We start from the raw sequence: 26,816 nt of genomic DNA, 5'->3' as shown, positions 1-26,816 counted from the left end.
GATTATGTGAGGTGGGAGTACCGTGAAAAGAAAGACAGGACAGTCAGTTCACTTGAGGTAATATATTTTGAATGGAATGTTTAATTGTGAGCTACCTTTCTGGGGGACATGTTTAAAGGAATGCAGTCAGAAGCATCTAATGATATCTAATGTTTCCTGCAATCCCTTTCTTTGGATCACTTGGGTTGTCTTCGATGAAAACAAAGAAATTCACAAGTAGAGGAAAAGATAGCAGACGTGATTCAGTGTAATTTTTGAAGGTCTTTAAGGTTACTCAAAGATATGGTATACAGAAAAATAAAGTACTCCTAATTTAAAAAATCTGTACTTTATATATTCTGTGCTTTATGCACTCTTACCAATAGTTTTCGATTCAAGAGCTTCAACAGATACTTCTGTTCCAACTAAGCCAAAAAGAAGTGGCTGAAAAACATTCCACATATTTGCAACAATTGTTTGGATTCCAACCTTTAAGAAAGAAAAATGCATTTCAGTTATTATGGCATAACTGCACTTCAGAATTTTACATTTTTTGGTTATTGTGTACATACATTTGGCTGCATTTCAGAAATTTAAAGCCATTTTTTAAATTTAATAAACTTAATTTTTAGGGAAAATATTAAAACTTAACTTATGAAAATTGAGCAATGTCATTTATCCAAACAGAATTTGGTTAAGGAAACAAACAAAGCCATACAATACGCAGTATCATCTTATCACTGTGTTCCAGAAAAGGAAAAGTCTTTGGAGTCCTCATAATATTCAGAACTAGGGATAGCAACACAGCATGTGGGACGAGAACACACCCAGCTCATTCAGCCTCCCAGTCCATCAGAAGGGTGTAGGAAAACCTGCTGAATGACAATTCTGGAACCCAGTGCATGAAATGAATTTAGACAGGTCATAAATAAGCAGGAAGAAAATATTCTGGTACTTTGTTAGACCTGCTTCCTAAGACTCATGTTGAGCACTTCAAAACTGTTTTTAGTAACTCTAGAAGTCCCATTTCTATGAATCCATCCCTACAGGATACTTGCATATATGAAAAGGCTACATTAAGAAATCTGGCAGGGCGGTGGTGGTGGTGGTGGCAGCGGCAGCGCACGCCTGTAATCCCAGCACTTGGGAGGCAGAGGCAGGTGGATCTCTGTGAGTTCGAGGCCAGCCTGGTCTACAAAGCAAGTTCCCAGACAGCCTCCAAAGCTACACAGAGAAACCCTGTCTTGAAAAACCACAAAAAAAAAAAAAAAAGAGGAATCTGTTCATGGTAGTAACATTTTTATTTTATAAACAGAATACATACACATATCTACAAATATAGTATTGTTAAAATGATTAATTTAGGAGAATAAGCTGAATATTTAGGGGGAATAAGGAATAAAGGAATCATCTGCATTCAGTCTGTATGTTTTAATCTTTATGAACATGTTTTCCTTTTTCTACCATTTTTATGCCAACAGTTGAAGAAGTATAAGTTGAGCAGGTAGAATGTCTCAGTGGGTAAAGCTGCCTGTCACAAAGCTTGACAACCTGAGTTCAAGTACCAGGACCCACACAGTGGGAAGAAACAACTGACTTCTGTAAGTTGTCCTCTGACCTCCTTGGCCTTCCCATAAATAAATGTAATAATCATAATAATAATGAAGTATAAATTAAACAAGTTCATTCAATGAAAGGAAAGCCAAAACAAGTAGTGAGCAGAATAAGCATCCACTTTTAGCTAACTTAATTGAAGTACTAGCTAGTGTAATAGAATAAAAAACAAAACCCAATATAACATTTGGGGCACATATATGCTATATTTTAAGAATATGTTTTCATGGATAAATTGTAGAGCTAAAATTTAAAAAAAATAAAATAACTAATAAGAGCTATATAATCAAATCACATAAAACTTAAAGGAAATCCTCATGTGAGAACACACGTTCTAACTGCATTTTACTACACTTCAAAGTGGTTTTCTTTAATGGGTAATTCCTCACTCCATGCACTTCCTAGGGGAAGTGGAACATCTTCCAGTAGTTGGAGGCAGTTTTCTAAATGTCCATTATATAGTTCAAAATTCAGCTATTTTGTCTCTAAAGGAATTAGAAATACTCACCTTCTCTTTAGCCCATTTTTTTGCTGCCATGAACGACAACACTAGTGTGACCAGTCCTCCAGATCCATGTAAGCCTAAGTGCTGACAGCCTAAGACAGCAGAAATACATATACTCAGAACAAGGAAGGCTCGTCTCTGTGTAAGTCTCTCCTAGAAATACACATTTAGAAGTTGTTTTACATTAAACATACAAGACGTAGCATTATCTTTTTCTTACCCTTTGCTACAGTATTTGTAAAGGTTGTATTAAATAGTCTCTAAGATGTTGATTTGATTTTGCATCAAAACTCTTAGCAAATTCAAAACCAAGTAATTCATCAAATATGAGACTTTCCCTCTTTACACAGTGCTGACATGACGGCAAAATGCTTACCAGACTACCTGAAAAGTGAGGAGAACAGTTCCTCCAACAATGAGTTGTTCAAAGTAAATTGTTTGAAGACTTCTTTATTTAAAAGGTAACTTTGATGCAGGTTACCAAATTACAAACAATTACAAATGACAATTGTTGAGTTCAAAACCAGACTCAGCTATATAGAGAGAGATTTTGTCTCAAAACTGCCAACACCACCATCACCACCACCATCACCACCACCATCACTACCACCACCACCACCACCACCATCACCACCACCACCACCACCACCACCACCCAGGTCTAAAACCCCTGTCAAAGGGAAAGGAGGCAAATTTAAATCAGAAAATATGGATAGATAAATTGTAAAGTTCAGGAGAAAGTTTTGGAAGAAGAGACTAAGACAATTGTCCAGGATCTATAGATGATTTGGTGGAAGTGGGGGTGGAGTGGAAGGAAGAGGGGAGTCACATCCATTGTTTTCAGTATTTTCATCTACCACATCAAGACACAGCAACATCAACCAAGACTGCTTGGAATCAGCCAGTATTAGGCTCAGTTTTAAGCCTACAGTAGGCATCAGAGGAAACTTTTGGGGAAAGAGTCTTAAGCATAGAGTCTTGTTTCCCAGTCTTTCTAAAGTTGTCTCAGTTTTATGCTGCACCCAGGCTGTATCTTGGATGTGAACTGTCCCCCAAAGTCCTTGTATTAGAAGCTTGATTCGGGTGGTGGTGTGGAGCATGGTAGGACCTCTGGAAATCAGGGAAGCATGCTGCTAAACAAGTTGTTAGGGTTCAGTCCCTTCCTCCTTTTGCTGTGTTCCAGGGTTCATGACATAGTTAGCTCTGCTCTGCTGCTCCTTTCTGCAATGGTACACTGCCAGGGTGATGAGGGAGGTCGGTAGCAGACTGCAAACCCCCAAACTGTGGGCTAAAGAAACCTGTTTTAAAGCTTAAGGGTATACTAGGTAGTTCATTACAGTGATGGGAGGCTGATTAACACACTACAGTTCTACAAATCACATTTTTTTTTATTTACCTGATCTCCACTTGGAAAATGCTGAATAAAAATTCCCATAACAATTCCTACCAGCACACCAATAAAGACATCCCGCAAGGATGATAGGATATTGCTGACTACACTACCTGTAAGGACACAAAATAAAAGAAACTTTTCACTGAGAAATATTTTCATGTACACTGTACATTAGAGAATAAGACCTACGTGGTTCATGAGGGAGAATAACATTTCCTAGAACAAATTACAAAATTGGACCCTTAATAGTGGCATGTATGAAAATGTATTCAGAGCTCTCTGGAGTTAAATGTCTATTCTTAATAATTTCATATAAACACATAACTGAAAATATCCATTGTGTAAATGGGTCAGAAAACAAAGAAATCAAGTGCTCTCCTTACTCTCAACCTATCAGACCTAGAAGGGAGAAAATGGGAGAGCCAGTGCCAGGAGCATTGGTGTGGGCTGGTCAGGCCATGCTGACAATTCTGATATGCTGTGTGTAAAACAAACACTTAAATGTAGAAAGGACAAATTACCAAGAACAACCACATAAAACATTTGTATGCCACAGTTAATCCTAAATATAGATGAGTCAATTAGGTTTTCTGCTGTGGATATTGCTCTGTATAAATAAAATGCTGTTTGGCCAGTGGCCAGGCAGGAGGTATAGGTGGGACAAGAGAGAAGAGAATTCTGGGAAGTGGAAGGCTGGGTGGAGACAATGCCAGCCGCTGCCATGAGAAGCAACATGTAAAGACACCAGTAAGCCAAAAGCCACGTGGCAAAGTATAGATTAATAGAAATGGATTAATTTAAGATGGAAGAAGTAGATAACAAGAAGCCTGCCACGGCCATACAGTTTGTAAACAATGTAAGTTTCTGTGTGTTTACTTGGTTAGGTCTGAGCGTCTATGGGCCTGGCGGGTGAGAGATTTGTCCTGACCATGGACCAGGCAGGAAAACTCTAACTACAGTTTTCAAATGAATAAATATTTTATATTGAGTCATTGTGTACTTTAAAATGTAAACAACAACAAAAACCCCTTGATCCTCAATTTAAAAAATTACTTGGTTTTACTCTGAGCATTGAATTAGCTAAACATATGTAAGTGTTAGCAATATTTTCCACTCAAAAGAATAGAGTGATATTGGTTAAGATGCTGGAATGGGAATCCTGAGCCTGGACCCCCACAGACACACCAACTGAACAATAACAAACAGCCTAAAAGCCTTCCTGGAACTCTGTGGTCCAATTAAGAAGATGTGGCAGTCATGCAAGGGGAAAGTCAAAAACAATGGTCTGGAAACAAGTGGAAGCAGCTAGTGTGCATTGTGCTGCTGGCAGCCCATCCCCAAACTGGCACAGCAGGGGCGGGGGAGTAATCCCATTCACCACTCCCCATTGAAAGGAAAAGAGAAGGCAGGGGCAGTTTTGGAGGTTGCCTAGAGCATTGGCCTTTCTCTCCCCTGCTTCTAACCTGATGCCCAAGTGTTGTCAAGAACAAAGGAGAGGTCAGACACATGCTCCTGAACCAGAGAGCTTTTGAAATTGTGCCAAGCATATAAAGGAAAATCATCAGTACTTTGCAAATTTTTAGAAAATATATGTTGGAAAAAGCACCCCCAAACTTTTTAAGGCTACCACTACCTTGATGCCAGTGCCAAATGTACTGTAAGTAAACTATACAGTGATGATGGAGTACTTGAACCAGACCAGTGGCTCACTGCAGTGAAAATTTGCTAGTAAAGCAGATAGAACACCGAGGGCCCCAATGCCACCAGGACGCATGAAAAGAGGTGCTGGAGAGACAGGAACGCAGGAGAAGCAAAGAGTTTCTTTTTCATGTTTTGTTCTGTTTATGCTTTGTTTTTTTCTGCTTGCTTCCTTGCGTTGTTTAGTTTTCTCTTGAGTGTGTGTGGGGGGGCTGCAGAGGGGAGGGGAGGATATGTGAGGACCAGGACGTGAGCAGATTTGGGGTGCATGATGTGAAACTACCAAAGAATCAATAAAGAAGTTAAATTAAAACAAGAAAACTCTATACCAATATTCCTGATAATTATGCAAGAATCCTCAATACAATATGAGTAAATTGAATTGAACAGCACATTAATTGGCTTATATATTATGATCCAGTTGGATTTAATTCTGGAATGTAAAGGGATGCAAATGAATTTTTTTGTTGTTGTTGTTTTGTTTTGTTTTTCGACACAGGGTTTCTCTGTGTAGTTTTGCACCTTTCCTGGAACTCACTCTGTAGTCTAGGCTGGCCTTGACTCACAGAGATCCACGTGCCTCTGCCTCCCGAGTGCTGGGATTAAAGGTGTGCACCACCACTGCCCAGCTGCAAATGGATTTTTTAAAATAAGATTTTATTTATTTTATGAGCATCTTGCTTGCATGTATGTATATATAACATGTATGTGTCTGATATCTTATAGATGCCAGAGGAAGGCATCAGATTGTCTTTATCTGGAGTTAGAGATGGTTTGGAGCCACCATGTAGATGCTGGAAACCAAACCCAGGTCCTTTAGAAGACAACAAATGCTCTTAACCACTGAGCCATCTCTATAGCTCCCCCAAAATGTTTTTTATCTGGGGTCAAGATACAAAACTGTCATGTGATACAGTAAGTTAAAAGAAGGGACAGAAATCACAAGACCACCTTGTTTGATGCAGAAAAAGCATTTGATGAGTCCAATAACCTTTTATGATGAAGTCACTCAATTTAGAATAGAAGCAATTTATCTCCTGATAGCCCTGTAAGAAAAGCCCATGGGTAACTTCATATAGATTGGCAAATGGAAATTTTCTTTTAAAGATCAGGAATAAGGTGATGATATCATTTTCCCCAATTCTAGTCTCAAGACACTGGAAATTCTAGCTAGAGAATTAGGCAAGAGAAATAAAAGGCATCTAAATGGAAAAGAAAAAAATCCCTCTTTATGAGTATATTGACCTTATATACAGAAAACCTTAAAAATCTGGGGCTAAAGATCTGGTTCAGTGGGTAAAGGGACTGCCTAGCTGCTGTGGATATCACTCTGTGTAAATAAAGTTCTGATTGGCCAGTGGCCAGGCAGGAAGTATAGGCGGGACAAGAGAGTAGAGAATTCTAGGAAGTAGAAGACTGGAGGGAGACACCGCCAGCCGCCGCCATGAGAAGCAACATGTAAAGACACTGGTAAGCCACAAGCCATGTGGCAAAGTATAGACTAACAGAAATGGGTTAATTTAAGATAGAAGAAGTAGATAACAAGAAGCCTGCCACAGCCATACAGTTTCTAAACAATGTAAGTTTCTGTGGTTGGGTCTGAGCGACTGTGGGACTGGCGGGCAAGAGAGATTTGTCCTGACTGGGCCAGGCAGGAAAACTCTAACTACACCTAGCAAGCCAGATGATCTGAGTTTGGATCCCAGAACCACATTAGAAAGTCAGATGCAGTTGACTCCAACAACCAATAAAAGGAGTTGGAAGGCAGAGGTAGAATTTTTGAAACCTTGAAGCTCACTAGCTTGGTGTACAAAGCAGTGAATAATGACGTCAAGACTGACACCAGAAGTAGTTCTCTGATTCCACATGTACATTCCGACATGCTTTTCGCCTGCACACCACCCCCTGATACACACACAATGAGATACAGGGAGAGAAACCTAACATTAATCCTCCAACGCACAACCTGTCAGAACTAACAAACAAACCCAGCAAAGTTGTGTGCTGTGAAATCAACACTAAGATATCAGTTGTTTCATATATTAACAATGAAAAATTAAAAAAGAAAACTATGGAACTCATTTTGATTAGCATAAAAAGAAACAAAGAATAAATGTAATTAAGGAGGTGAAAGGCTTGTACTGATAATTGAAAACATTGCCGAGAGATGTTATAAACACGTAAGTGGAAAATACATTTGTGCATGATTAGAAGATTCAATATAGTTATGATGTCCATACATCCACACTAGTTGAAGAAACCTCTTTAATCTATGTGATTCCTATCAAAAATTCTAATGGATAGTTTGTTAGAAATGGAAAAGAGAACCCTAAAATTTATATAGAATGTTGAGGGACAGTGAAGAACCACATACTAGTGATCTTAATGCATGTGCAATTTGACATTTTGTTCTTTTTATGAAGCACAGTTGGAGTTCAAGTATTTTAATACAGGCTTAAGCACAAGGATTAAGAGAAAGAGGGGTACCCAGAGGAAAGTAAGCCACACCTAAGAGCATGGGTGTGTGCTGTGGGTTGTCTTTCTGTATGCTGTGAATATGTGTTACTTCCATTGGCTAATAAAGCTTCATTGGCCTATGGCAGGGCAGTAAGGAGCCAGGTGAGAAAATTCAAGAGAGACAATGAAAGGAGAAAGGAGTTGGGAGAGAAGCCAGCAGACTTGATGCTGACGGAGCAACAAGATGGCAGCAGACCAGTAATGCCGTGGCCACGTGGCAACATGTAGATTTATAGAAATGGGTTAATTTGAGATCAAAGAGCTAGCTAGCCAGAAGCTAAAGCCATAGGCCATACAGTTTGTAATTAATATAAGCCTCTGTGTAATTATTTTATAAGCATCTGCGGGACCATGGGGCTGGGCAGGACTGGAGAAACTTCCAGCTACAGGTGTGGTCTTCTCTAAGAAGACCTGCAGAAAGTAAAACCCAAGTGTGGGTGGGTATGGACTCTTCAAAGCAGAGCTGCCGACATTCTTGATTTGTATTTTTCTAATGATTATGTATGTTGAACAACTTTCAGATGCTTCTTAGTCATTTGTGTACCTTCTTTCAAGCCTAGTTCCTGTTCTTTTAGCATTAGTCATCTGTAAACACCCTAAATTTACTTCTCCAAACTCTGGAGAGCAAGAAGTCAATATCAAGGCACCAACAGCTCTGGTGTCTGGAAAAGGTCTTTTACTCATAGGCCACCTTCTCTGTGGCCTCATGTGGTGAAAGGGATCCAGCCACACCTTTCATTAGAGCCCTAATAGCATTCATGAGGGGTGCCCTCATCATTCCAATAGGCCAAAGCTCAGACATCTCACTGGGCATTAGGTTCCAGGATTTGAATTCTGGAGACACATAAAGGTTCAGACTAGCAAAGGGCTTCGTTCATTTTAGCCTGAAGCATTTTCTTTTCTTCCATATAATCTTCACATTATCAAACTTCCTTGAAGACATTTTTCAATTCCAAGTGTCATGTTTCCACTCTGGTTGATGTATCACGTATGTTTTTAAGGTTGATATCCATATTTTACCAATATTTGCTTTTGTAGCCTGTTAGTATTACATCAAAGAAACTATTGCTAAGTTCAGTGTCATAAAGCTTTTCCTTAATTTTATTCTTTTTAATATGAACATTTAGTTTCCCCATCACTGTTTGCAAAGAAACTTTCCTTTCTCCATTAAGAACCCAGGAGTGGTGGCTCACACTTTTATCCTAGCACTGGGGAGCCTGAGACAGGAGAATTGCAGCAAGTGCAAAGCTAGCCTAGGCTATACAGTGAGTTCCAAGCCAATCTGGCCTAGAGAGTGAGCCTGCCTCAAAAAAAAAAAAAAAAAAAAAAAAAAAAAAAAAAAAAAAAAAAGGAATGATAACATTAAACACAGGCACAAATGTTTCTACACAAGCTATTCAATCTATTATTTTAATAGTAAATATAGCCAGTTACAATTTTGTACAGGTTAATAATTCTGAAGCAGTCCACTAATATATACAACCATTCAAAGTAACACAGAAATTGCCTGGATGGTTATATGTATATGGTATATATAGTTCTTGTTATCTGGTAAGTTGGGCAAGAAGGATCATGAATTCCATGTCAGCCAGTATAACAACAGCAATCCTGCCTCAAAATTATTTTCTATATGAAAAGTATGTTTGTGATAATAAAAGTTAATAGCAAAATAATTTAGATCATGTGTAGAGATGAAAGACAAAAATTGGGGCTGTCAATGGGGCTTAACTCAGCAGTTAAGAACATTTCGGCTCTTGCAGAGGAGCTGGGTTCAGTTCCCGGCACCCACATAGAGGCTCACAGCCATCTGTAACTCTAGTTCAGATGATCCAATACCCTTTTTTAGCCTCTGTGGGCACTGAACACACATGGTGCACAAACTCTCATGTACGCAAAACATACATATGCACAAAAATAAATCAATAAAAATAAATACATTTTTAAGAATTAGGGTTGTTGAGATGGCTCTGCAGTTAGAGGCGCTTGCCATGCAGACCCGACCATCTGAGTTCAATCCCTAGGACTCAGGGTGGCAAAGAGAGAAAGGGATTGGAAAGATGGCTCAATGGCTAGAACACACTGCTCTTCCAGAGGCTGAAAGTTGTCCTTAGCATTCTCAACAGCCTGTGACTTCTGCTCCAGATCCAGTGTCGTCTTCTAGGCTCTGAGGGAACCCACATACATGTGGCATACACACACATAAATAAAAATTAAAATAAAAAAGGAGAGAAGCAACTCCTAAAACTTGTCCTCTGACCTCCACACACGTTCAGTGGCATGCATCCCACACCCTCTACCCCACCATATCCACCACAGTAACAACAAATAAAATAATAATAAAGACAACAATAAAGGAGCCAAAAAGAAAGCAAAAGTCTCCGTTCCCTAGCAGTGGGACTCTAAGTGCTCAGTTGCAGGCCCAGTATATTGTGATGCCATAAACAGTTAGAGACTAACTATTAATGGCACCTCATTCCTAATGGCCAGTTTTAAGGACAAGTGGCCCTATTCAATTGACTACCTCAACATAGTTGCCCTCCTGAGCTCAATTAAAACACAACTCCACACAAATGGCCCAGGAGGCAAGGCCAGATAACTTCTCTTGACTGCTATATAAAAGGAAACATTCTCTCTCAAGGGTACACCATTTTCTTTTTAAGGCTTAGCTTGCTGTCCTTCTGTTCTGGTAAATACTTTTATTCATATGCCTTGGACTCATGGTACTCCTGCGGACAGTGTGGTCAATGTTCAGTGATTTTTATAATAATGGGAGAGGACCAGGGAGATGGCCCTATTAGTAAAATCTAGATGGCAAGCCTGAGACACTAGTAGAGCTGGGCATTTGTCATCACAGTAATGAGAAGGTGGGCACAGGAGGATCTCTGGAGCTCACTGGCTACTCAGCCTAGCCAAACTGTTGAGTTCCAGACACAGAGATCCTGTCGATTGCCTGCCAGCCTAGCCAAACTCTTATGCTCTAGGCACAGGGAGAAATCCTGTCTCAACAAATAAGCTGGAGAACAATTGAAGAAAACATCCAATGTCAATCTCTGGTCTCCACATGCACATGTGTGCACATAGCCACACAACATATATGCACACATGTACACGCTTAGACACAGAAACACACAGAATAATAGGAGACAGAAATAAAGAGAAGAGGGGAAAGAGATTTATATAATAAGGCTGAGAAAATATTCTCATCTAGTGGGGATGACTATTACAGATTTTATTTATTTATTTATTTATTTATTTATTTATTTATTTATTCATTCATTCATTCATTTATTTATTTAGGTTTTTGAGACAGGGTTTCTCTGTGTAGCTTTGCACCTTTCCTGGAACTCACTCTGTAGTCCAGGCTGGCCTCGAATTCACAGAAATCCAGCTGCCTCTGCCCCCTGAGTGCTGGGATTAAAGGTGTGCGCCGCCACCACCGCCACCGCCACTGCCACCACCACCGCCACCACCACCTGGCCAGATTTTATTTTTATCTTTTATATATATATTTATTATGTATACAGAAGAGGGCACCAGATCTCATTACAGATAGTTGTGAGCCACCATGTGGTTGCTAGGAATTGAACTCAGGACCTCTGGAAGAGTAGCCAGTGCTCCCAACCTCTGAACCATCTCTCCAGCCCATATCTTTTATATTTTTAAATATATTTTCTGATATTTAAAAAGAGACAGAGTCTGGTGTTAGGGATTTAGCTCAGTGCTAGAATGCTTGCCTAGCAAGCACAAGACCCTGGGTTTGATCCTCAGCTCCAAAAAAAAAAAAAAAAAGAGAGACAGAGTCTGGATGGCCTTGAATTCCTGCATTCATGTGATCCCTTCTCAGTCTCCTAAAATACTGACTCTTATCCACATCACTTTTAAAACTATCTTAATGCTTCTAGAATGTAGACAACTGTATTTTTTTTTGTTTTTTGTTTTGTTTTGTTTTTTTGTTTTGTTTTTTTGTTTTTGTTTGTTTGTTTGTTTTTTGAGACAGGGTTTCTCTGTGTAGTTTTGGTGCCTGTCCTGGATCTCACTCTGTAGACCAGGCTGGCCTCAAACTCACAGAGATCCACCTGCCTCTGCCTCCCAAGTGCTGGGATTAAAGGTGTGCACCACCACCGCCTTTATATTATGCAGATAATCAGAGCAATATTGACTGTGGGAATGCTAGCTTTTGAAAACTTTTCTTTCAAACTAAGAATTCCAGTTTTGAGGCCTGATTTTCTTGCTGTGCTGACTGCCCAATTCTCCTGTGGTTGTGCCATCTTTGTCAACAGTTCTCCAACAACTCCATAAATGTGTCTTCAGGAGGGCAGTCTTTGTGCTCACTTACCTTCACAGTGAGCATGCCCAGCGTGGGAGTGCTGCCTTCGGGCACTTTCCCAGCCTCACTACAGGTCCTTTCACGCACAGGGCAGCAGCTGTGTGCCTGGAGCCCCAGGGCTGTCTCCACCTGACCCCCCTGTTTTGCCAGGTCCTCAAGCTCCAGGAGGGCTGAGTGGTCACTCCTCCTCCAGGTCTTACCTAGAGTTATGTGACAGTCCAACACTGTGACCACAGAGCCACCATGGCCACAGACATTACTATGCCTCTTCAAATTCTAGAGTACCCTCTGGGAATGTCAGGAAGCAGCTTCTGCTATTCTGAGATGAGCAACAGGTGGTGACCTCAGACAATGGTCACTGTAGAAGCAGAAGCTAGGGTTGAGGGGTTTCAGGCTGGGATACACGGGCTTTGTGGTACCTATCAACTGCATTTGTGAGCAACCACCATGAGCTTCCTTGGCTGTCTTCTCTAAAAGAGAAAACTGTTAGTGTCTGCTGCTCCAACTCTGGAAAATGGAGCACTCAGTCCATACAGAAACTCATCTACCATTTCATCCAAGAGGCACTGGGGAAGAGGCCAACATCCTTTGCATATTGCTTCAGCTTCTTGTACTGACAAAGCTGATTCTAGGGGCCAGCTGGCTTCCCACTTGTCTCCTCAGGAATGCTTTGAGCATATAGCCTCTCCAGGGCCTCCGATCAATTGTGAATTCCAGTGTATTCTTTTCGAACTTGGCACAATTGGCCACACTCTCCTTGACTGTGGATCTAACGCTTACTGTGTCCAAGTCACCCTGGTGGTTCTGGCTTTTCTCAGCAGTGGTGAGGCATGGGCACTACCAGCGCCAAGGGCAGCCTGGGCTCTAGCGATAGGTGGCTATTCCCACTTTCCTGCAGTCTGGGCTCTTTGTGAGCCCAGTTCCTACTTTCACAGTATCTGTAGTGCTGGTCAAGACCAAATGTCACCTTGCAAATCTGAACTGGTATGGTAAGCTTTTGTCTTAACATTACCAAAAGGGCACATTGTTGTCCCAGTTTTGTCTGTTTGAATTGTCCTAATATCAAGCAACCTGTTATTAGGATGGTAAGAAACATACATTTCAAAAACACTTAGTCAGTGTATTAGTAACACTATAAACTGACAAAAATCCAAAGCACCAAAATCAGATAAATGGCAAGGATGCAGATAATCAAATTAGTTGAAAAAGTTCAGTGCTAAAATGATTTCATTTTGTTAAGTACTATTTAGGAGCTTTTGGACAATTCATTTTATTATCTAAATTTTAAAAGATCCTATTGAAGCATCTTACCTGGTCAAGATGAGCTTTCTATGAAGAATAAAGAGATATTAAAGTCTTGGTTAATAAATATAGAGGGAATGCCAGAAAACCAACTTTAAGAACTACAGAAAAAAACATATGTGAAACATTTTCTTATTTACCTGAGGAAAAGACCATGCTCAAGAATGTGTTGAATCCAGTGATGGCCACAACATCATCCATACTGCTGGCAGCCACCAGCAAGGTTGGAATGCCTTTCTCAACACCATATCCGTTTTCTTGCAACAACAGCATGGAGGGTACCACAACAGCAGGAGAGACAGCACCTAGAACAAAGCTGAAAGGCAGACTTTGAAAACCCGTCCGTTCCTTTAAGCAGTTAGCGTTCTGCTGTCTTTTTCACATGGCATCATTCTGCTTTTGAGTGAAGCCTCCTAATGGTGATAAAGCACTGTGCATATCACTTATTGTTGAATAAAAGTTCTCAGACGTGTGTCCTAAGAAACTGGACTGAGCATAAATTGCAGGTCTCCCCTCTATCTGTACATCGTTTAAAATGAAGATATCAATACAATAAGAAAATTCATAATACAAGTAGCAGACAACAAGAGAATCCTCAATGGATAAGAAGCCAAGAGTATTCCCATCAGAGCTAGATGAGGATTTCAGAAGAAAACACAAGTCCAGTGTGTCTAACACTGCCAGCGAAGAGATGCTGTTCTTTGAAAGGCACCCTAATTACACATGGTAGATACTCTAAACTCTTCACAGCTGCTGCACCATGTCACAGCCCCACCGGCAGAGCACCACAGACCCAGATTCTCCACATCCTTGCCAAGATTACACACATACATTGGCTAGCCAATGTATCCACAATGATATATTTTTTATTTTTGCTTTCTAATACTTATCGGTGACAAGAATTACAGATGTTTGTTGACCATTTGTATATTTTCTATGGATAAATGTCTTTTTAACACACACACACACAGACACAAATCTTCAAAAAAACAAAATCAACTTTAAGTGCACAAATTATATATATATATATATATATATATATATATGTGTGTGTGTGTGTGTGTATTTACACATATATATATTGCTTTTTATATAGAATAGCAACAAGTAACTGGAACTTAAAATAAAAAACAACTTTACAGGAGTATTAAAACATAAAAATACATAGGAATCAACTTTAAAAGCATGGATAATAGCTACATTAAACATCTGAAAACTATAAAACATTGAAAAAATTAAATAAGCCTCAATAAATGGGTAGGTTAGGCCACAGTCACAGATTCAACACTGTATAAACTAACTAATTCCAAATTATATAGAATCAATTAAAACATTAAAAATCCAAGAACCTATTTTTGTTTATAATAATTGACAAACTCATCTAAAATGAGTATGAAAATGTAAAGAACTCAGAACAAATAATCCAATCCTGCAAAATAATGAATCCGGAAGACTAAAATAATCATACTTCAAGATTCACCAGAAAGGTATAGAGATGAAGAAAATGTGGTTAAGACCAGACATCTAGATCAATGCAAGAGAATACACATTCAGAAATAAAACCACACACACACACACACACACACACACACACACACACACACACACACGCAGGTGTTTTTCAGCAAAACTGCTACAATGACATGATGGATTACACTGCAGTAACTGGCACAGGAACAACTACACAGCCTTAGCAAAAGCATCCTGGCTCCTATCTCATGGCACACAATGAAAATTGACTTACGGTAGCAAATGTACCTGCCTATGCCCAAAAGCTTGTATTATGAAACTTCTATTAGAGATTAAAAAAAAATCAACAAGCATTTTTGTTGAAGTTGGCAAGAATCTATGATGTTATACAAATAGAATAAATCATAAAAGAAAATTGAAATCAAATTTTAAATCTCTGAGATGCCATCAAAAATTAATGGAGAGATTGGAAAGACATAGGTCAAAAGATACAAACTCTAGCTGGACAGGAGAGCTAGATCAAGAGACTTGCTGTGGTGCATAGCGACAATGGATGATGTGTGATAGTCTTGAGCAGTCCCCACCAAAACAGTAACTGTTAGGTAATACATATATATTGCAATTAGATTTAACCATTTCATGATACACATATATTTCTAAGTATCATGCTGTATATCACTACAGATCATTTACCTGCCTATTTAAAACAAACATGCTTTATTTTGTAAACTTTTAAAAAAGAAATCTGAAAGTTTTCTACTTTTAAAAATGAATATTTTGGGGTTGGGGATTTAGCTCAGTGGTAGAGCGCTCGCCTAGCAAGCGCAGGGCCCTGGGTTCGATCCTCAGCTCCCCCGCCAAAAAAATGTATATTTTATGTTTGTCTTTACTTCACTTGACATGTAATTTAAGAAAAATATCATAACAAAATTTTATTTTTCCTTAAATTATATTCCAGTTACCCAATATAATTTCTGACTAGAATTTCCTTATCCTGACTTGAAATGTCATCTTATCACAGTCTTATACACATAAGCATATGGCCAAGCATGTAAGCCCTGTATTCAGACTAGAAGGTAATTACACTCACAGCACATTGTATTAACTTGAAGTGATTCATTTAACCATCGTATGTCTGTTTTTCATTCTGTAAAATTGGAATAATGTGAGAATAAAACCATCATGAGAATTATAAAGATGAGTTAACATGTAAGAAGTTCACAGAAGAATCTGTGGCAGACAGCAAATATAACGAAAATGCATGCATTACTGCAGTAACTAACAATTTCAGATGGGCATTTCTGGTGTTCAAGAACTGGGCATGCACCTCTGACTCAGGAGATAGGATTTTCTTTTTTTGATGTGACAGTATCACTTGGAGAAGCTGTTATGTGCCTCCTGTGCTTAAAGGAATTAGACTTGAATTATGTATTTGGAAGTTATAGCTTATAGATAGAATTTGAAATCATTAGACATTACAGAAGAACAAAAATAAGAAAAAAGATACTGGTCCCACATTATTCTTTTATTTGAATGCTAGAAAGAAAGGATAAGGGTTAGGGCAAACAGGAAGAAAGGCTTGCCAAGTTAGGAACTGTCATGGACTCTCCCCGCATCCTCACAAATTCACATGGGAAGCTAACCAGCAATGAAGCTGGATTCAGAGACAAAGCCTTTGAAGAACCAATTAAAGTTAAGTATGGTCATAAGGGCGGAGTCAAATCAAAGAGGACCAGTGTCTCATAAGAACAGAAACAGGGGTTGGGGATTTAGCTCAGTGGTAGAGCACTTGCCTAGCAAGTGCAAGGCCCTGGGTTAGGTCCTCAGCTCTGAAAGAAAAAAGAGAGAGAGAGAGAGAGAGAGAGAGAGAGAGAGAGAGAGAGAGAGAGAGAGAGAGAGAGAACAGGACAGGCACAGGAAGGAGGTGACAATCTACAAGCCAGAGAGAGACTGCAGGAGAAATCAAACCTGCCAGCATCTTCATCTTGGCCTTCCAACCTTTAGAACTTTCAGAGGTGAATTTCTGCTGTTTTAGTCACTAATTAGTTAATTAGTTAATAAAGGAATCAAAAGGCAAGTCACATATTAGAAAAAAGTTCATTACGTATAAACCAGATGAAAGACTTTGGTCTAGAATATAAACATAGGAAGCTGGAGAGGTGGCTCAGTGGTCAAGAGCACTGGGTGCTTTTCCACAGGATCTGGGTTTGATACCCAGGACCAAAATGGGCAGCTCACAATCATCTATAATTCCAGTTCCAGGGGATCTAACACCTTCTCCTCACCTCTGTGAGTATGGCATGCATATAGTGCCCAGAAACATGCAGGCAGAAGACCCATTCACATAAAAAAGATTATACATAATTTTAAAATTCAGTAAGAAATCGAGGAACTCAATTTTTAAAACTGGCAAAAGGTTTGAACTGGCATTTTACCAAAGAAGCTGTATGACTAGTTCCAGTGTATGAAACAAAGCTCAATGCCAGTAATTATCAAAGAAATAGAAGCTAAGTTCAAAACAGAGTACCACTTACAGTCTCTAGAAAATGTAGTGCATAAGTAAACAGTATCAATGCAGAGGATGTGATGCCATATGATCTTAAAGACTGAAGGTATAATCAGAAGACATTTCACATGGATGTCTGCTGTGGGATGTTCTGTATGTCAAATGTGTTGATCTGATTGGTTAAAATAAAGTGCTGATTGGCCAGTAACCAGGCAGGAAGGATAGGGGAGACGGGACAAGGAGGAGGAGAAGGTGGGAAGTAAAGGCTGGGGCGGAGAGATGCTGCCAGCCACCGCCATGACAAGAAAGATGTAAGGTACTGGTAAGCCACAAGCCACGTGGCAACTTATAGATTAATAGAAATGGGTTAATTTAAGATAGAAGAAGTAGATAACAAGAAGCCTGCCATGGCTATACAGTTTGTAAACAATGTAAGTTTCTGTGTGTTTACTTTGTTGGCTCTGAGTGTCTATGGGCCTGGCGGGTGAGATTTGTCCTGACTGTGGGCCAGGCAGGAAAACTCTAACTACAGATGTCTTTTCATTTTATAAATAATAAAAATAGGCTGGGATGTAGCTTAGTGATAAAATACTGGCCTCATGTACATGAGGCAGTCAGTTTGATTTCCAGCACAGATATATGTGTGCATATATGTATGTGTGTATGCATCAAGGTGTTTCACAATACAAGTTTGAAACCCACTATATTTGGCAGTGAGTATGCAATGGCTACACTTTTTTTTTTTTTTTGAGCTGAGGATCGAACCCAGGACCTTCAACGCTCTACCACTGAGCAAAATCCCCAACCCCTAATATTTTACCACATTTTTTTTTCCCCCGAGACAGGGTTTCTCTGTGTAGCTTTGCGCCTTTCCTGGGACTCACTTGGTAGCCCGGGCTGGCCTTGAACTCACAGAGATTCGCCTGGCTCTTCCTCCCGAGTGCTGGGATTAAAGGCGTGTGCCACCACCGCCCAGCATGGCTACACTTTTTTTCTTTTTTTCTTTTATAAATCTTACTGGAATGTAGAAGTGGATGCAAGAATTAATACTCCAGCCTTGAGGAATTTTGATACGAGGGAATGGATAATAGAGAAGATAGATGTGGCCTTACACCAAGAGAAAAAGTTTTGTGTTTTTATTGCTTTGAAAAGAGAAGTATTTTTATTTATGTGTCCATTAGTGAAATCTCTCATATATTTATATATACATATATATGTATGTATGTGTATATATATATATATATATATATATATATATATAAACAATACTGTATGAAAAAGTGGTCATTTGACATACTTTAATAATAATACTAATAAACACAGACACACAAGAGAAGAGGGGATAAGTTTAGGGACTGGACTACTTGGCACTAAACACTACGGAACATTACTGTTTGTGTAACTGACAGTAGTCTTTTACAGAGATTGGATCTTGCTTTGTACTGCTGACTGGCCTTGAACTATGTATGATGTTGTCTCAGCCTCCCTAGTGTGGGATTACAGGAGTGTGCCACCATGCCCAGCTGGAACATGACTCTACCTTTGATTCTTGCCCAACCCTGGTAAAATGATCTTAATGGAGAACTTGGCTATACAATATTCAGAGTACTCAAAGCTTTAACCAAACACACTTAAATGTGTAATTTCATGTTATGAGGGAAAGGAGAAAAATATTACCCTAATAAGAACCCCCATTGCCAAGGAAACTTCATAAGGAAGTGGGAGAAAAAAGCAGCTGAACACGCCTCTATGAGGCATGGACCGAATGACAACCTCAAACAAACTCCCTTCAGATGCTTCAAAGCCTGAAATAGAAAAGATGGCATTTAGATAAATTTACAAAGGCCAACAAGAAAATTACCTAAGCAAACACTGTAACATAGCATTTCTTTGAGGGATAGGGATTTCACAATTGATAAAGTGTTCATCTAGAGACTTGCAAAGACTTATTTCTCCAAGATTATTTCTACCTTCTTTAATTGTCACACCACACACTACAGTGGTAATATCCCATTGGATTTTCCCTCCATTTAATTAGTGGTGAACTTTTTAATTTAATAGTAGTAATAAAAATACTAACATGTCACAGTAAAAAAAACATTATTTATTTCTAAAGGAGATACTTGTCTATTTTCTTGTTGTTCAATGATGTTATGAGTGATAATTATTTACCCTCTTGGTATAATTTCATTAAATCTATATAAACTTTCCACACTTGATTCTGTAGCTTTCATATCCATAACTAGTCACCTTTCAATAATTCAAACAAATTTCTGATCTCCAGATTATAGTATTTTAAGAAATATTTTAAATTAGCTTTTACAATAATATAAAGTTAATCAGGAACATATTTCTAGATAGTCATGAAACAAATTATTGAAATTTTAATCTCTCTTTTAAAACAGAGAGACAAGGAAGCTTTTATAGGATTACCTTATCCTTTCTTAACTGGAAGTAAATAATATCCATAGAAAAGCCTCTCAATTATTAATAGTGGTACTGCCTAGGGTACATCTATTTCCAGGCATGTTATTGACTATGATCACTAATAATGATCTTACATCATAGTGATTTCTCTTCATATAAATAATGATGGCTGGAAATAGAAATTATGAAACCAGTATTTTGGTTAAGTCTTTTATTGCCATCTTAGGTTTACATGCAGACTCTACTTAAAACAGCTATAACAAAAATCCTATTTCTTTTTTTCCTGTTATTTTCTAATATGTAAGAGAATTTTATTCAAAATTGAATAGGAAACTTACCTGCGGATCCAGTCCAAGCCCAGCTCGTATGAGGATAATAGTAAGGGCTGTGTTTCTTAAAGCTGAAGACCATGTGGTAGGAATATGGACAAATTTATAAATAATTGGAACATTCCTGATAGTGAAACCAGCCAGTAACATGCCTGGGAGGGGAGGGAAGGGAAGAAAAAGGAAGAGAAAACAAATCGTATCTGAAGTTAATTTTCCAAGGGAGATATGCAGGATAGTTTGCACCCAAGGAAAAGAAGTGGAACAGGTAAAGAGATGTGAAGCACAAACATGCAGCACAAGTGTGGTATAGCAAACAATTCAGAGATGCTGGGATATAGACAGCAGGGACGAGAGTGTAGACAATAGGTAGAAGCCAGATCGTGGAAAGGTTCTCCTCTTTGGCAGTCAGCGACTAGGGGAAGGTTTCATAGAGGAATTACTGTAAGGATCTTGCAGTTTGTATGTGTTGGTCCGGGTGAATTAGAGAGTGATGAAATAGGCCACAGAGACCAGTAAGAAGGATATGCCATTGTTCATAATTCAGTGAGCATTTAGAGAGCTTTGGATGCAAGGGTATCATGCACATAATAAAAGATACTGAGATAATCTCTACAGATGGTACTTTGACTATTTAGATGTATTGGTTACTTAGAAGTATAAGACCCCAGAACAAAATTCTCCCACTAACTTTCCTGTCTACCTGGAGAGTCACAGAACAAAAGGATAAAGAAACAGTACATGATACAGCAGTGGCAGATGGGTAGACACGGTACAGATGCCCATGCAGCATATTCAATTATCATAAGATACCAGTGCCTCACTCGTCATAATATGTGCAATGTATTAGTTACAAGACATGTACAAAACTTCAGCCTTTTCTAAGTTTCCTTTCTTCTAGAATGCATTTTAAACCAAGTTTAAAACTTACTAAATAATAAAGCAACACAAATCTTAGAGGATTTTCAAGTTATTTTCAAAAATAGATTATAAAAATCTGTATGTAGAGAATAAACCTATATGAAAAAGCTATATATACACATACAGTAAATATATATAATTAGACACTAGATCCACATTATAAAATAAAGTAATATATCTAGTTCAAGCAGAAAACGTTCAAGATTTACAAATAGTCAACAATGAATACAGCTGACTATATACTTACCCAGAAGAGGTGGAAGTGGGGGCACTACAGGTATTCTAATGATTTCTAAAATTTTCCCCCCAAGGAACGCACTGTAAAAAATAACTATAAGTCCAAACAAATTTCCACCAGGGAGAACTTCTTGGCCCATAAGGGCCCAGAGTAGAACCCATAATATAATGAGTGTAACTCCTGAAATATAAAAAAGATTACATCTATATAAACATAAAGACACGTGACCAAAAATGAATTCTATCAAATATATTAACATACAGACTTATATAGTGATGCACAGCATAGATTAACATTGTATACTGGTATAGCTGAAGTTAGTTATTAAAATATATTTCAGAGACCCTATCAGATTAGCGGACAAGTATTAAACAAATTATTTTTTTTTAAAGCATTTTAAGGGGACCAGGTAAAGTGGTTGCTGTAAAACCCGATGGTCTGAGGTCATTCCCTGGATACCATGTAAATATTGAAGGAAACAACCAGAACCTGCTACACAAGACTATTTCCCAAACTCAACAAATGCGCCATGACACACTTGTCTTCTCATTACACACACAAGTACACACATGCATACACACACACACAGACCACTAAAACAAAAAAAAATTTCCTCCTCTATGTGAATTGTTTTCCTTTGTAGTGCTGGGAATTCAACCTAGGGTCTCACACATGCTAAGGATACCACTGATATCCTTGAATTCTGTACACAAAAGTCTTTTTCTTTTTTTCTTTTTGGTTTTGTTTGTTTGTTTGGTTTTTCGAGACAGGGTTTCTCCATGGAGCCTATCCTGGAACTCACTCTGTAGTTCAGGCTGGCCTCGAACTCACAGAGATCCACCTGGTTCTGCCTCCCGAGTGCTGGGATTAAAGGTGTGCACCACCATCGCCTGGCTTTCTTTCTTGTTTTAAGGTAGGGTCTGACTTTGTCACCTATGCTGGCTTTCAAATGTGCTCTTACCTCTGCCTCTAATAGCTAGCACTATCGCCCACACCATAACGTCACATTATGAAGAAATGTCATGACAATGATGAGATTTTCTTGAGTTTTAAAACAGCTTTTCCAGGAAGACTACAAGCCTGACTGATACAAATTCTCAACTTAATTCATGATCATAATAGCAGAGCAAAGCTTTAAACATGAGCAGATTAAGTCTTTGTACTAAAAAAATTACTCAGGTAATATTTTTGTAAGTATTAGAAAGGGTAAAGCCTGCAGGAAAATAAACATGGACACTGTGGGAATGGTTACAAGGTACCTTATGTGCAGGAAGTATTGGTGGACAGGGTGAGTAAATAAAGGTGGTATAGGGCTAGTGAGATGGTTCAGCAGGTAAGAGCATTTGCCACGCAACTCTGACTACCTAAACTTGATCTTCAGCATCCAAGGAAAAATGCTTCATGCTATGGTTCACATCTAATCCCAACACTAGCACTTCCATGGTGTGGTGGCTTGAATGCTTGGCCTATTGGGAGTGGCAGTATTAGGAGGTGTGGCCTTGTTGGAGGAAGTATGTCATTTTGAGGTCTCATATGCTCAAGCTATGCCCAGTATGGCACACAGTCTCCTTCTCCTGCACCATGTCAGCCTGCATACTGCCATGTCGCACCATGATGATAATGGACTAAACCTCTGAAACTGTAAGTCAACCCCAATTAAATGTTTTCCTTTATAAGAGTTGCTGGGGTCATGTGTCTCTTCACAGCAACAGAAACCCTAAGACAGAAGCTGGTGTCAGGGATTGGGGTATTGCTGTGATAGGCCTGGCCATGCTTTTGTTTGGAGGAATGTGGACTTTAGGATTTGGGGTTAGGAAAGCAGTGGAATGCTTTAAGCACTACTTAATGGGTCATCCTAGTAGGAATGTGGAAGACAGTGGTGCTGAGGATGCTCAAGAGGTTTCAGAGGAGAATATTAACTTATAGGCTACAGACTGTTCTTGTGATATTTTGGTGAAGAATGTAGCTTCTTGGTGAAAAGTCTGCCTGAGGCTAAAGTGAAGAGTTTTGGATTAATTCTACTGGCAGAAGAAATCTCAAGACAGCCTGGTATAGACTCTTTTGTGTGGTTATTAGAGGTCACTCTTATGCAATTCTATAATGAAAAGGAGTAAGCTGAGAAGGGAAAGTTACAAAATGTACAGTTTGAGAAGAAAGGAGGCACCAGAAAGTGGAATTGGGCTAAGTCCTGTGTTTAAAGAGATAAACAGATACAAGAAAAGCCTGATATTAAAAGGAATAAAGAGAGTGGTGACCTCAAGACAAGATCCTACCCAGCTAAGATTTCAACTTGTGAAAAGGAATTAAAGAACAGCTTAGGTCCAGGCATGGAAGTACACACTTTTAATCCCAGCACCTAGGAGACAGAGGCAGGCGGATCTCTGAGTTCAAGGCCAGCAAGGTCTACAGAGCAAATTCCAGGACAGCCAAGCTTAGGCAATGAGGGAAACCATGGAAAGCAGAAAGCTCATGGGGATGTAAGTGAATGAGGGGATTATGTTCCAGCCCCAGCAACCAACAAAACTTGGCACCTTCAGACCCATGGTTCTGGCTTTAGAATCAAGGATAGAAGAAAGGGGTTATGGAATCACTCTCCATGACTAAGGAAAGCTGCTGAGGCCAGGCATGTGTCAGGAGTGTACCCTCATGGAGGCCTAGAGAGGCCATTGTGTGAAGCTGTGAGGGTGAAGCCTAGATTGCCATAGAGACCCCAAGATGTTGGAAATGCCAGAGCCGTGGGATACTTGCCCAGGAGAGCTGCTAACAGGGAGTGGAACCAACCCAAGAGGAAGAAGTGTGTTGCAATCAACAAAGCTAAAACAAGTTGGAGATCTGAAATAAGAAGACAACTTTTCTCAAAAGCAAGGTAGAATGAGAACCGACTTACCTCAAATTGTCTACTCACCTCAAATTGTCTGCTTACCTGAATAGAATGTTCCCTCCAAATCATCAGATGTCTACTAAGTTATGTAATAGGTACATAGGAAACCCACAAGAAGACAAACAAAAGCACAGTGACAGCAGATACTTATAAAAGACATTAGGAACTGGGAGCCATGGGATAGAAGAATCTCACTGTTCAAGAGGCAGACTGACAAAAGAGGTCTTGGGAATTCCTGGCTCTTGCCATGCTCCTAATGGTTTTCTTCTAGCAAGGTTATAGAACATATATATGCCCACATATTTTCCAATATTTGAATCATATTTCACAAAGTTTTATTAATTTCATATTCACTAAATAAATAAGCACTTCCTTTTAAATTAATCTATTTGATATTTTGTCCAACATCAAGTGTAGAATATACAAAATAAACAAGCAAGGTCTGATTAAGTTAAAAGGTGAAGGGAGGAAGGAAAGATACAAACAAGATCAAGCTAGGTCCTCATGGCAGACACATATACATGACTTAACTAAAACAAAATTAAATAGCACAAATGAACAAACAAAAATTAGTAGCCTTCCTATATGCCAACAGAAAACACACTAAGAAGAAATCAGACAAAATAATTCTATTCATAATTGCCTCAAAAAATCTTGGACTAAATATAACAAAAAAATCAAACAATTTAATAAAAAAATGTGTTATTGAAATGAGTTGAAAGGTCTCAAAAGCTGAAGTACACATGGCCTCCCTAGCCATCGAGAAATGCAAATGAAAACCACATTGAGATTCCATCTCTCCCCAGTCATAGTGGCAGTCATTCAGGATACAGACAAATGCTGGCGAGGATGCAGACAAACGGGAACTCACACTCTTGGTAGGGATGTACAGTACTCCAGCCACTGTGGAAATCCGCATGAGGGTTCCTTGAAGAAACTAAAATTGATCTGCCATATGACCCAGCTATCCCACTCCTGGGTATTTACCCATGTTACCACATGTCAACATATCACAGAGAGATCTGCATATCCACGTTTACTGCAGCACTGTTCATAATAGCTAAGTTATGGAGCCAACCTAGGCACCCAACAGCAGAGGGATGAGTAACAAATATGTAGTATATGAAGAACAAAGTTGTCATTTGCAGAAAAATGGGTGTAATTCAAGACAATCAACTGAATGAGTCTCAGAAAGAAAAATGTCACCTTTCTCTCATCTGTGATTTATAGATTTTTACATAGACATAAAATCATATGTGTATATGATTTGAAAGTAGAAATAAAACTGTCTAGGGCAACAAGGAGGACTAACAAGATGGTAAAGGTGGAGAAGGGTAAGGTTGGCAAAGATGAGGAGAATTTAATCAAAGCATATTTGCATAAAATGTCCTAATATATCTCAGAATATATAATTTATTATTATTATTATTATTATTATTATTATTATTGAGATTTTTCTACTCATTTTACATACCAACCACAGATTCCCCACTCCTCCCTCCTCCCAATCCCCAGCCTTCCCCCCAACCTATCCCCTATTCCCACCTCCTCCAAGGCAAGGTCTCCCATAGGGAGTCAGCAGACCCTGGTACATTTAGCTGTGGCAGGTCCAAGCCCCTCCTCCCTGCACTAAGGCTGCGCAAAGTGTCCCACCACAGGCACTGGGTTCCAAAAAGCCGGCTCATACAGCAGGGACAGGTCCCAATCCCACTGCCTGCTTGGGGGCCCCCTTAACAGTTCAAGCTAAGCAACTGTCTCGCCTATCCAGAGGGCCTAGTCCAGTACCATAGGGGCTCCACAGCTATTGGTCCACAGTTCATGCATCTCCACTAGTTTGGCTGGCCATCTCTGTACATTTTCCCATTGTGATCTCAATGTCCCTTGCTCATAGAATCCTTCCTCTCTCTCATGGATTGAACTCCTGGAGCTCAGCCTGGTGCCCAGCCGTGGTCTCTGCATCTGCTGGGGATTGGGAGGAGGGAGGAGTAGGGAATCTGTGGTTGGTATGTAAAATGATGACAGGGTATTCACCCATCTGATCACCAGAGTAGGCCAGTTAAGGCACCTTCTTGACTGTTGCCAGTAGCCTAAGGTGAGATCATCCTTGTGGATTCCTAGGAACTTCCCTAGCACTCTGTTTTTCCCTTTTCCTATGATGTCTTCATTTATCATGGTGTCTCTTTACAAAACTCAAATCCAAGTGGATCAAAGACCTCAACATAAATCCAGTTACATTGAACTTGTTAGAAGAGAAAGCAGAAAGTAGTCTTGAACGCATTGCCAAAGGAGACCACTTCCTAAATATAACACTCAGAGCACAGACACTGAGAGCAACAATTAATAAATGGGACCTCTTGAAACTGAGAAGCTTTTGTAGGGCAAAGGACATGGTCAATAAGACAAAGCGACAGCCTACAGAATGGGGAAAGATCTTTACCAACCCCACATCTGACAGACGGCTGATCTCCAAAATATATAAAGAACTCAAGAAACTAGACATCAAAATACCTAACAATCCAATTAAAAAATGGGCTACAGAGCTAAACACAGAATTCTCAATGGAAGAATCTCAAATGGCTGAAAGACATTTAAGGAACTGCTCAACATCCTTAGTCATCATGGAAATGCAAATCAAAATGACTCTAAGATATCATCTTATACCTGTCAGAATGGCTAAGACCATATATAATTTTTAAAAACTGAACAGAATTA

At 39.2% G+C, this 26,816-nt stretch overlaps 1 protein-coding gene across 4 annotated transcripts in view; it reads right to left on the bottom strand.

The window, feature by feature from the left end:
- Positions 1-26,816, bottom strand: part of LOC118585240 (sodium/hydrogen exchanger 9B1) — a 59,993-nt gene that overhangs the window by 7,984 nt on the left and 25,193 nt on the right. For 3 of the 4 annotated variants that reach the window (XM_036189500.1, XM_036189498.1, XM_036189497.1), the window contains 7 exons: positions 21,233-21,403; positions 20,077-20,219; positions 18,989-19,116; positions 13,476-13,651; positions 3,495-3,601; positions 2,102-2,251; positions 360-468 (listed from right to left, as the gene is read on the bottom strand). In XM_036189500.1, the coding sequence (XP_036045393.1) occupies positions 360-468; positions 2,102-2,251; positions 3,495-3,601; positions 13,476-13,651; positions 18,989-19,116; positions 20,077-20,219; positions 21,233-21,362 (943 nt within the window). In that variant the 5' untranslated portion in view covers positions 21,363-21,403. The remainder of the gene's footprint in view (positions 1-359; positions 469-2,101; positions 2,252-3,494; positions 3,602-13,475; positions 13,652-18,988; positions 19,117-20,076; positions 20,220-21,232; positions 21,404-26,816) is intronic. The other variant, XM_036189499.1, reaches the window with a different exon arrangement.

This window comes from Onychomys torridus, chromosome 6 (genome assembly GCF_903995425.1).
Source record: "Onychomys torridus chromosome 6, mOncTor1.1, whole genome shotgun sequence".
NCBI classification, from domain to species: Eukaryota; Metazoa; Chordata; class Mammalia; order Rodentia; family Cricetidae; genus Onychomys; species Onychomys torridus.
This window is presented reverse-complemented; position numbering and strand designations above follow the sequence as displayed.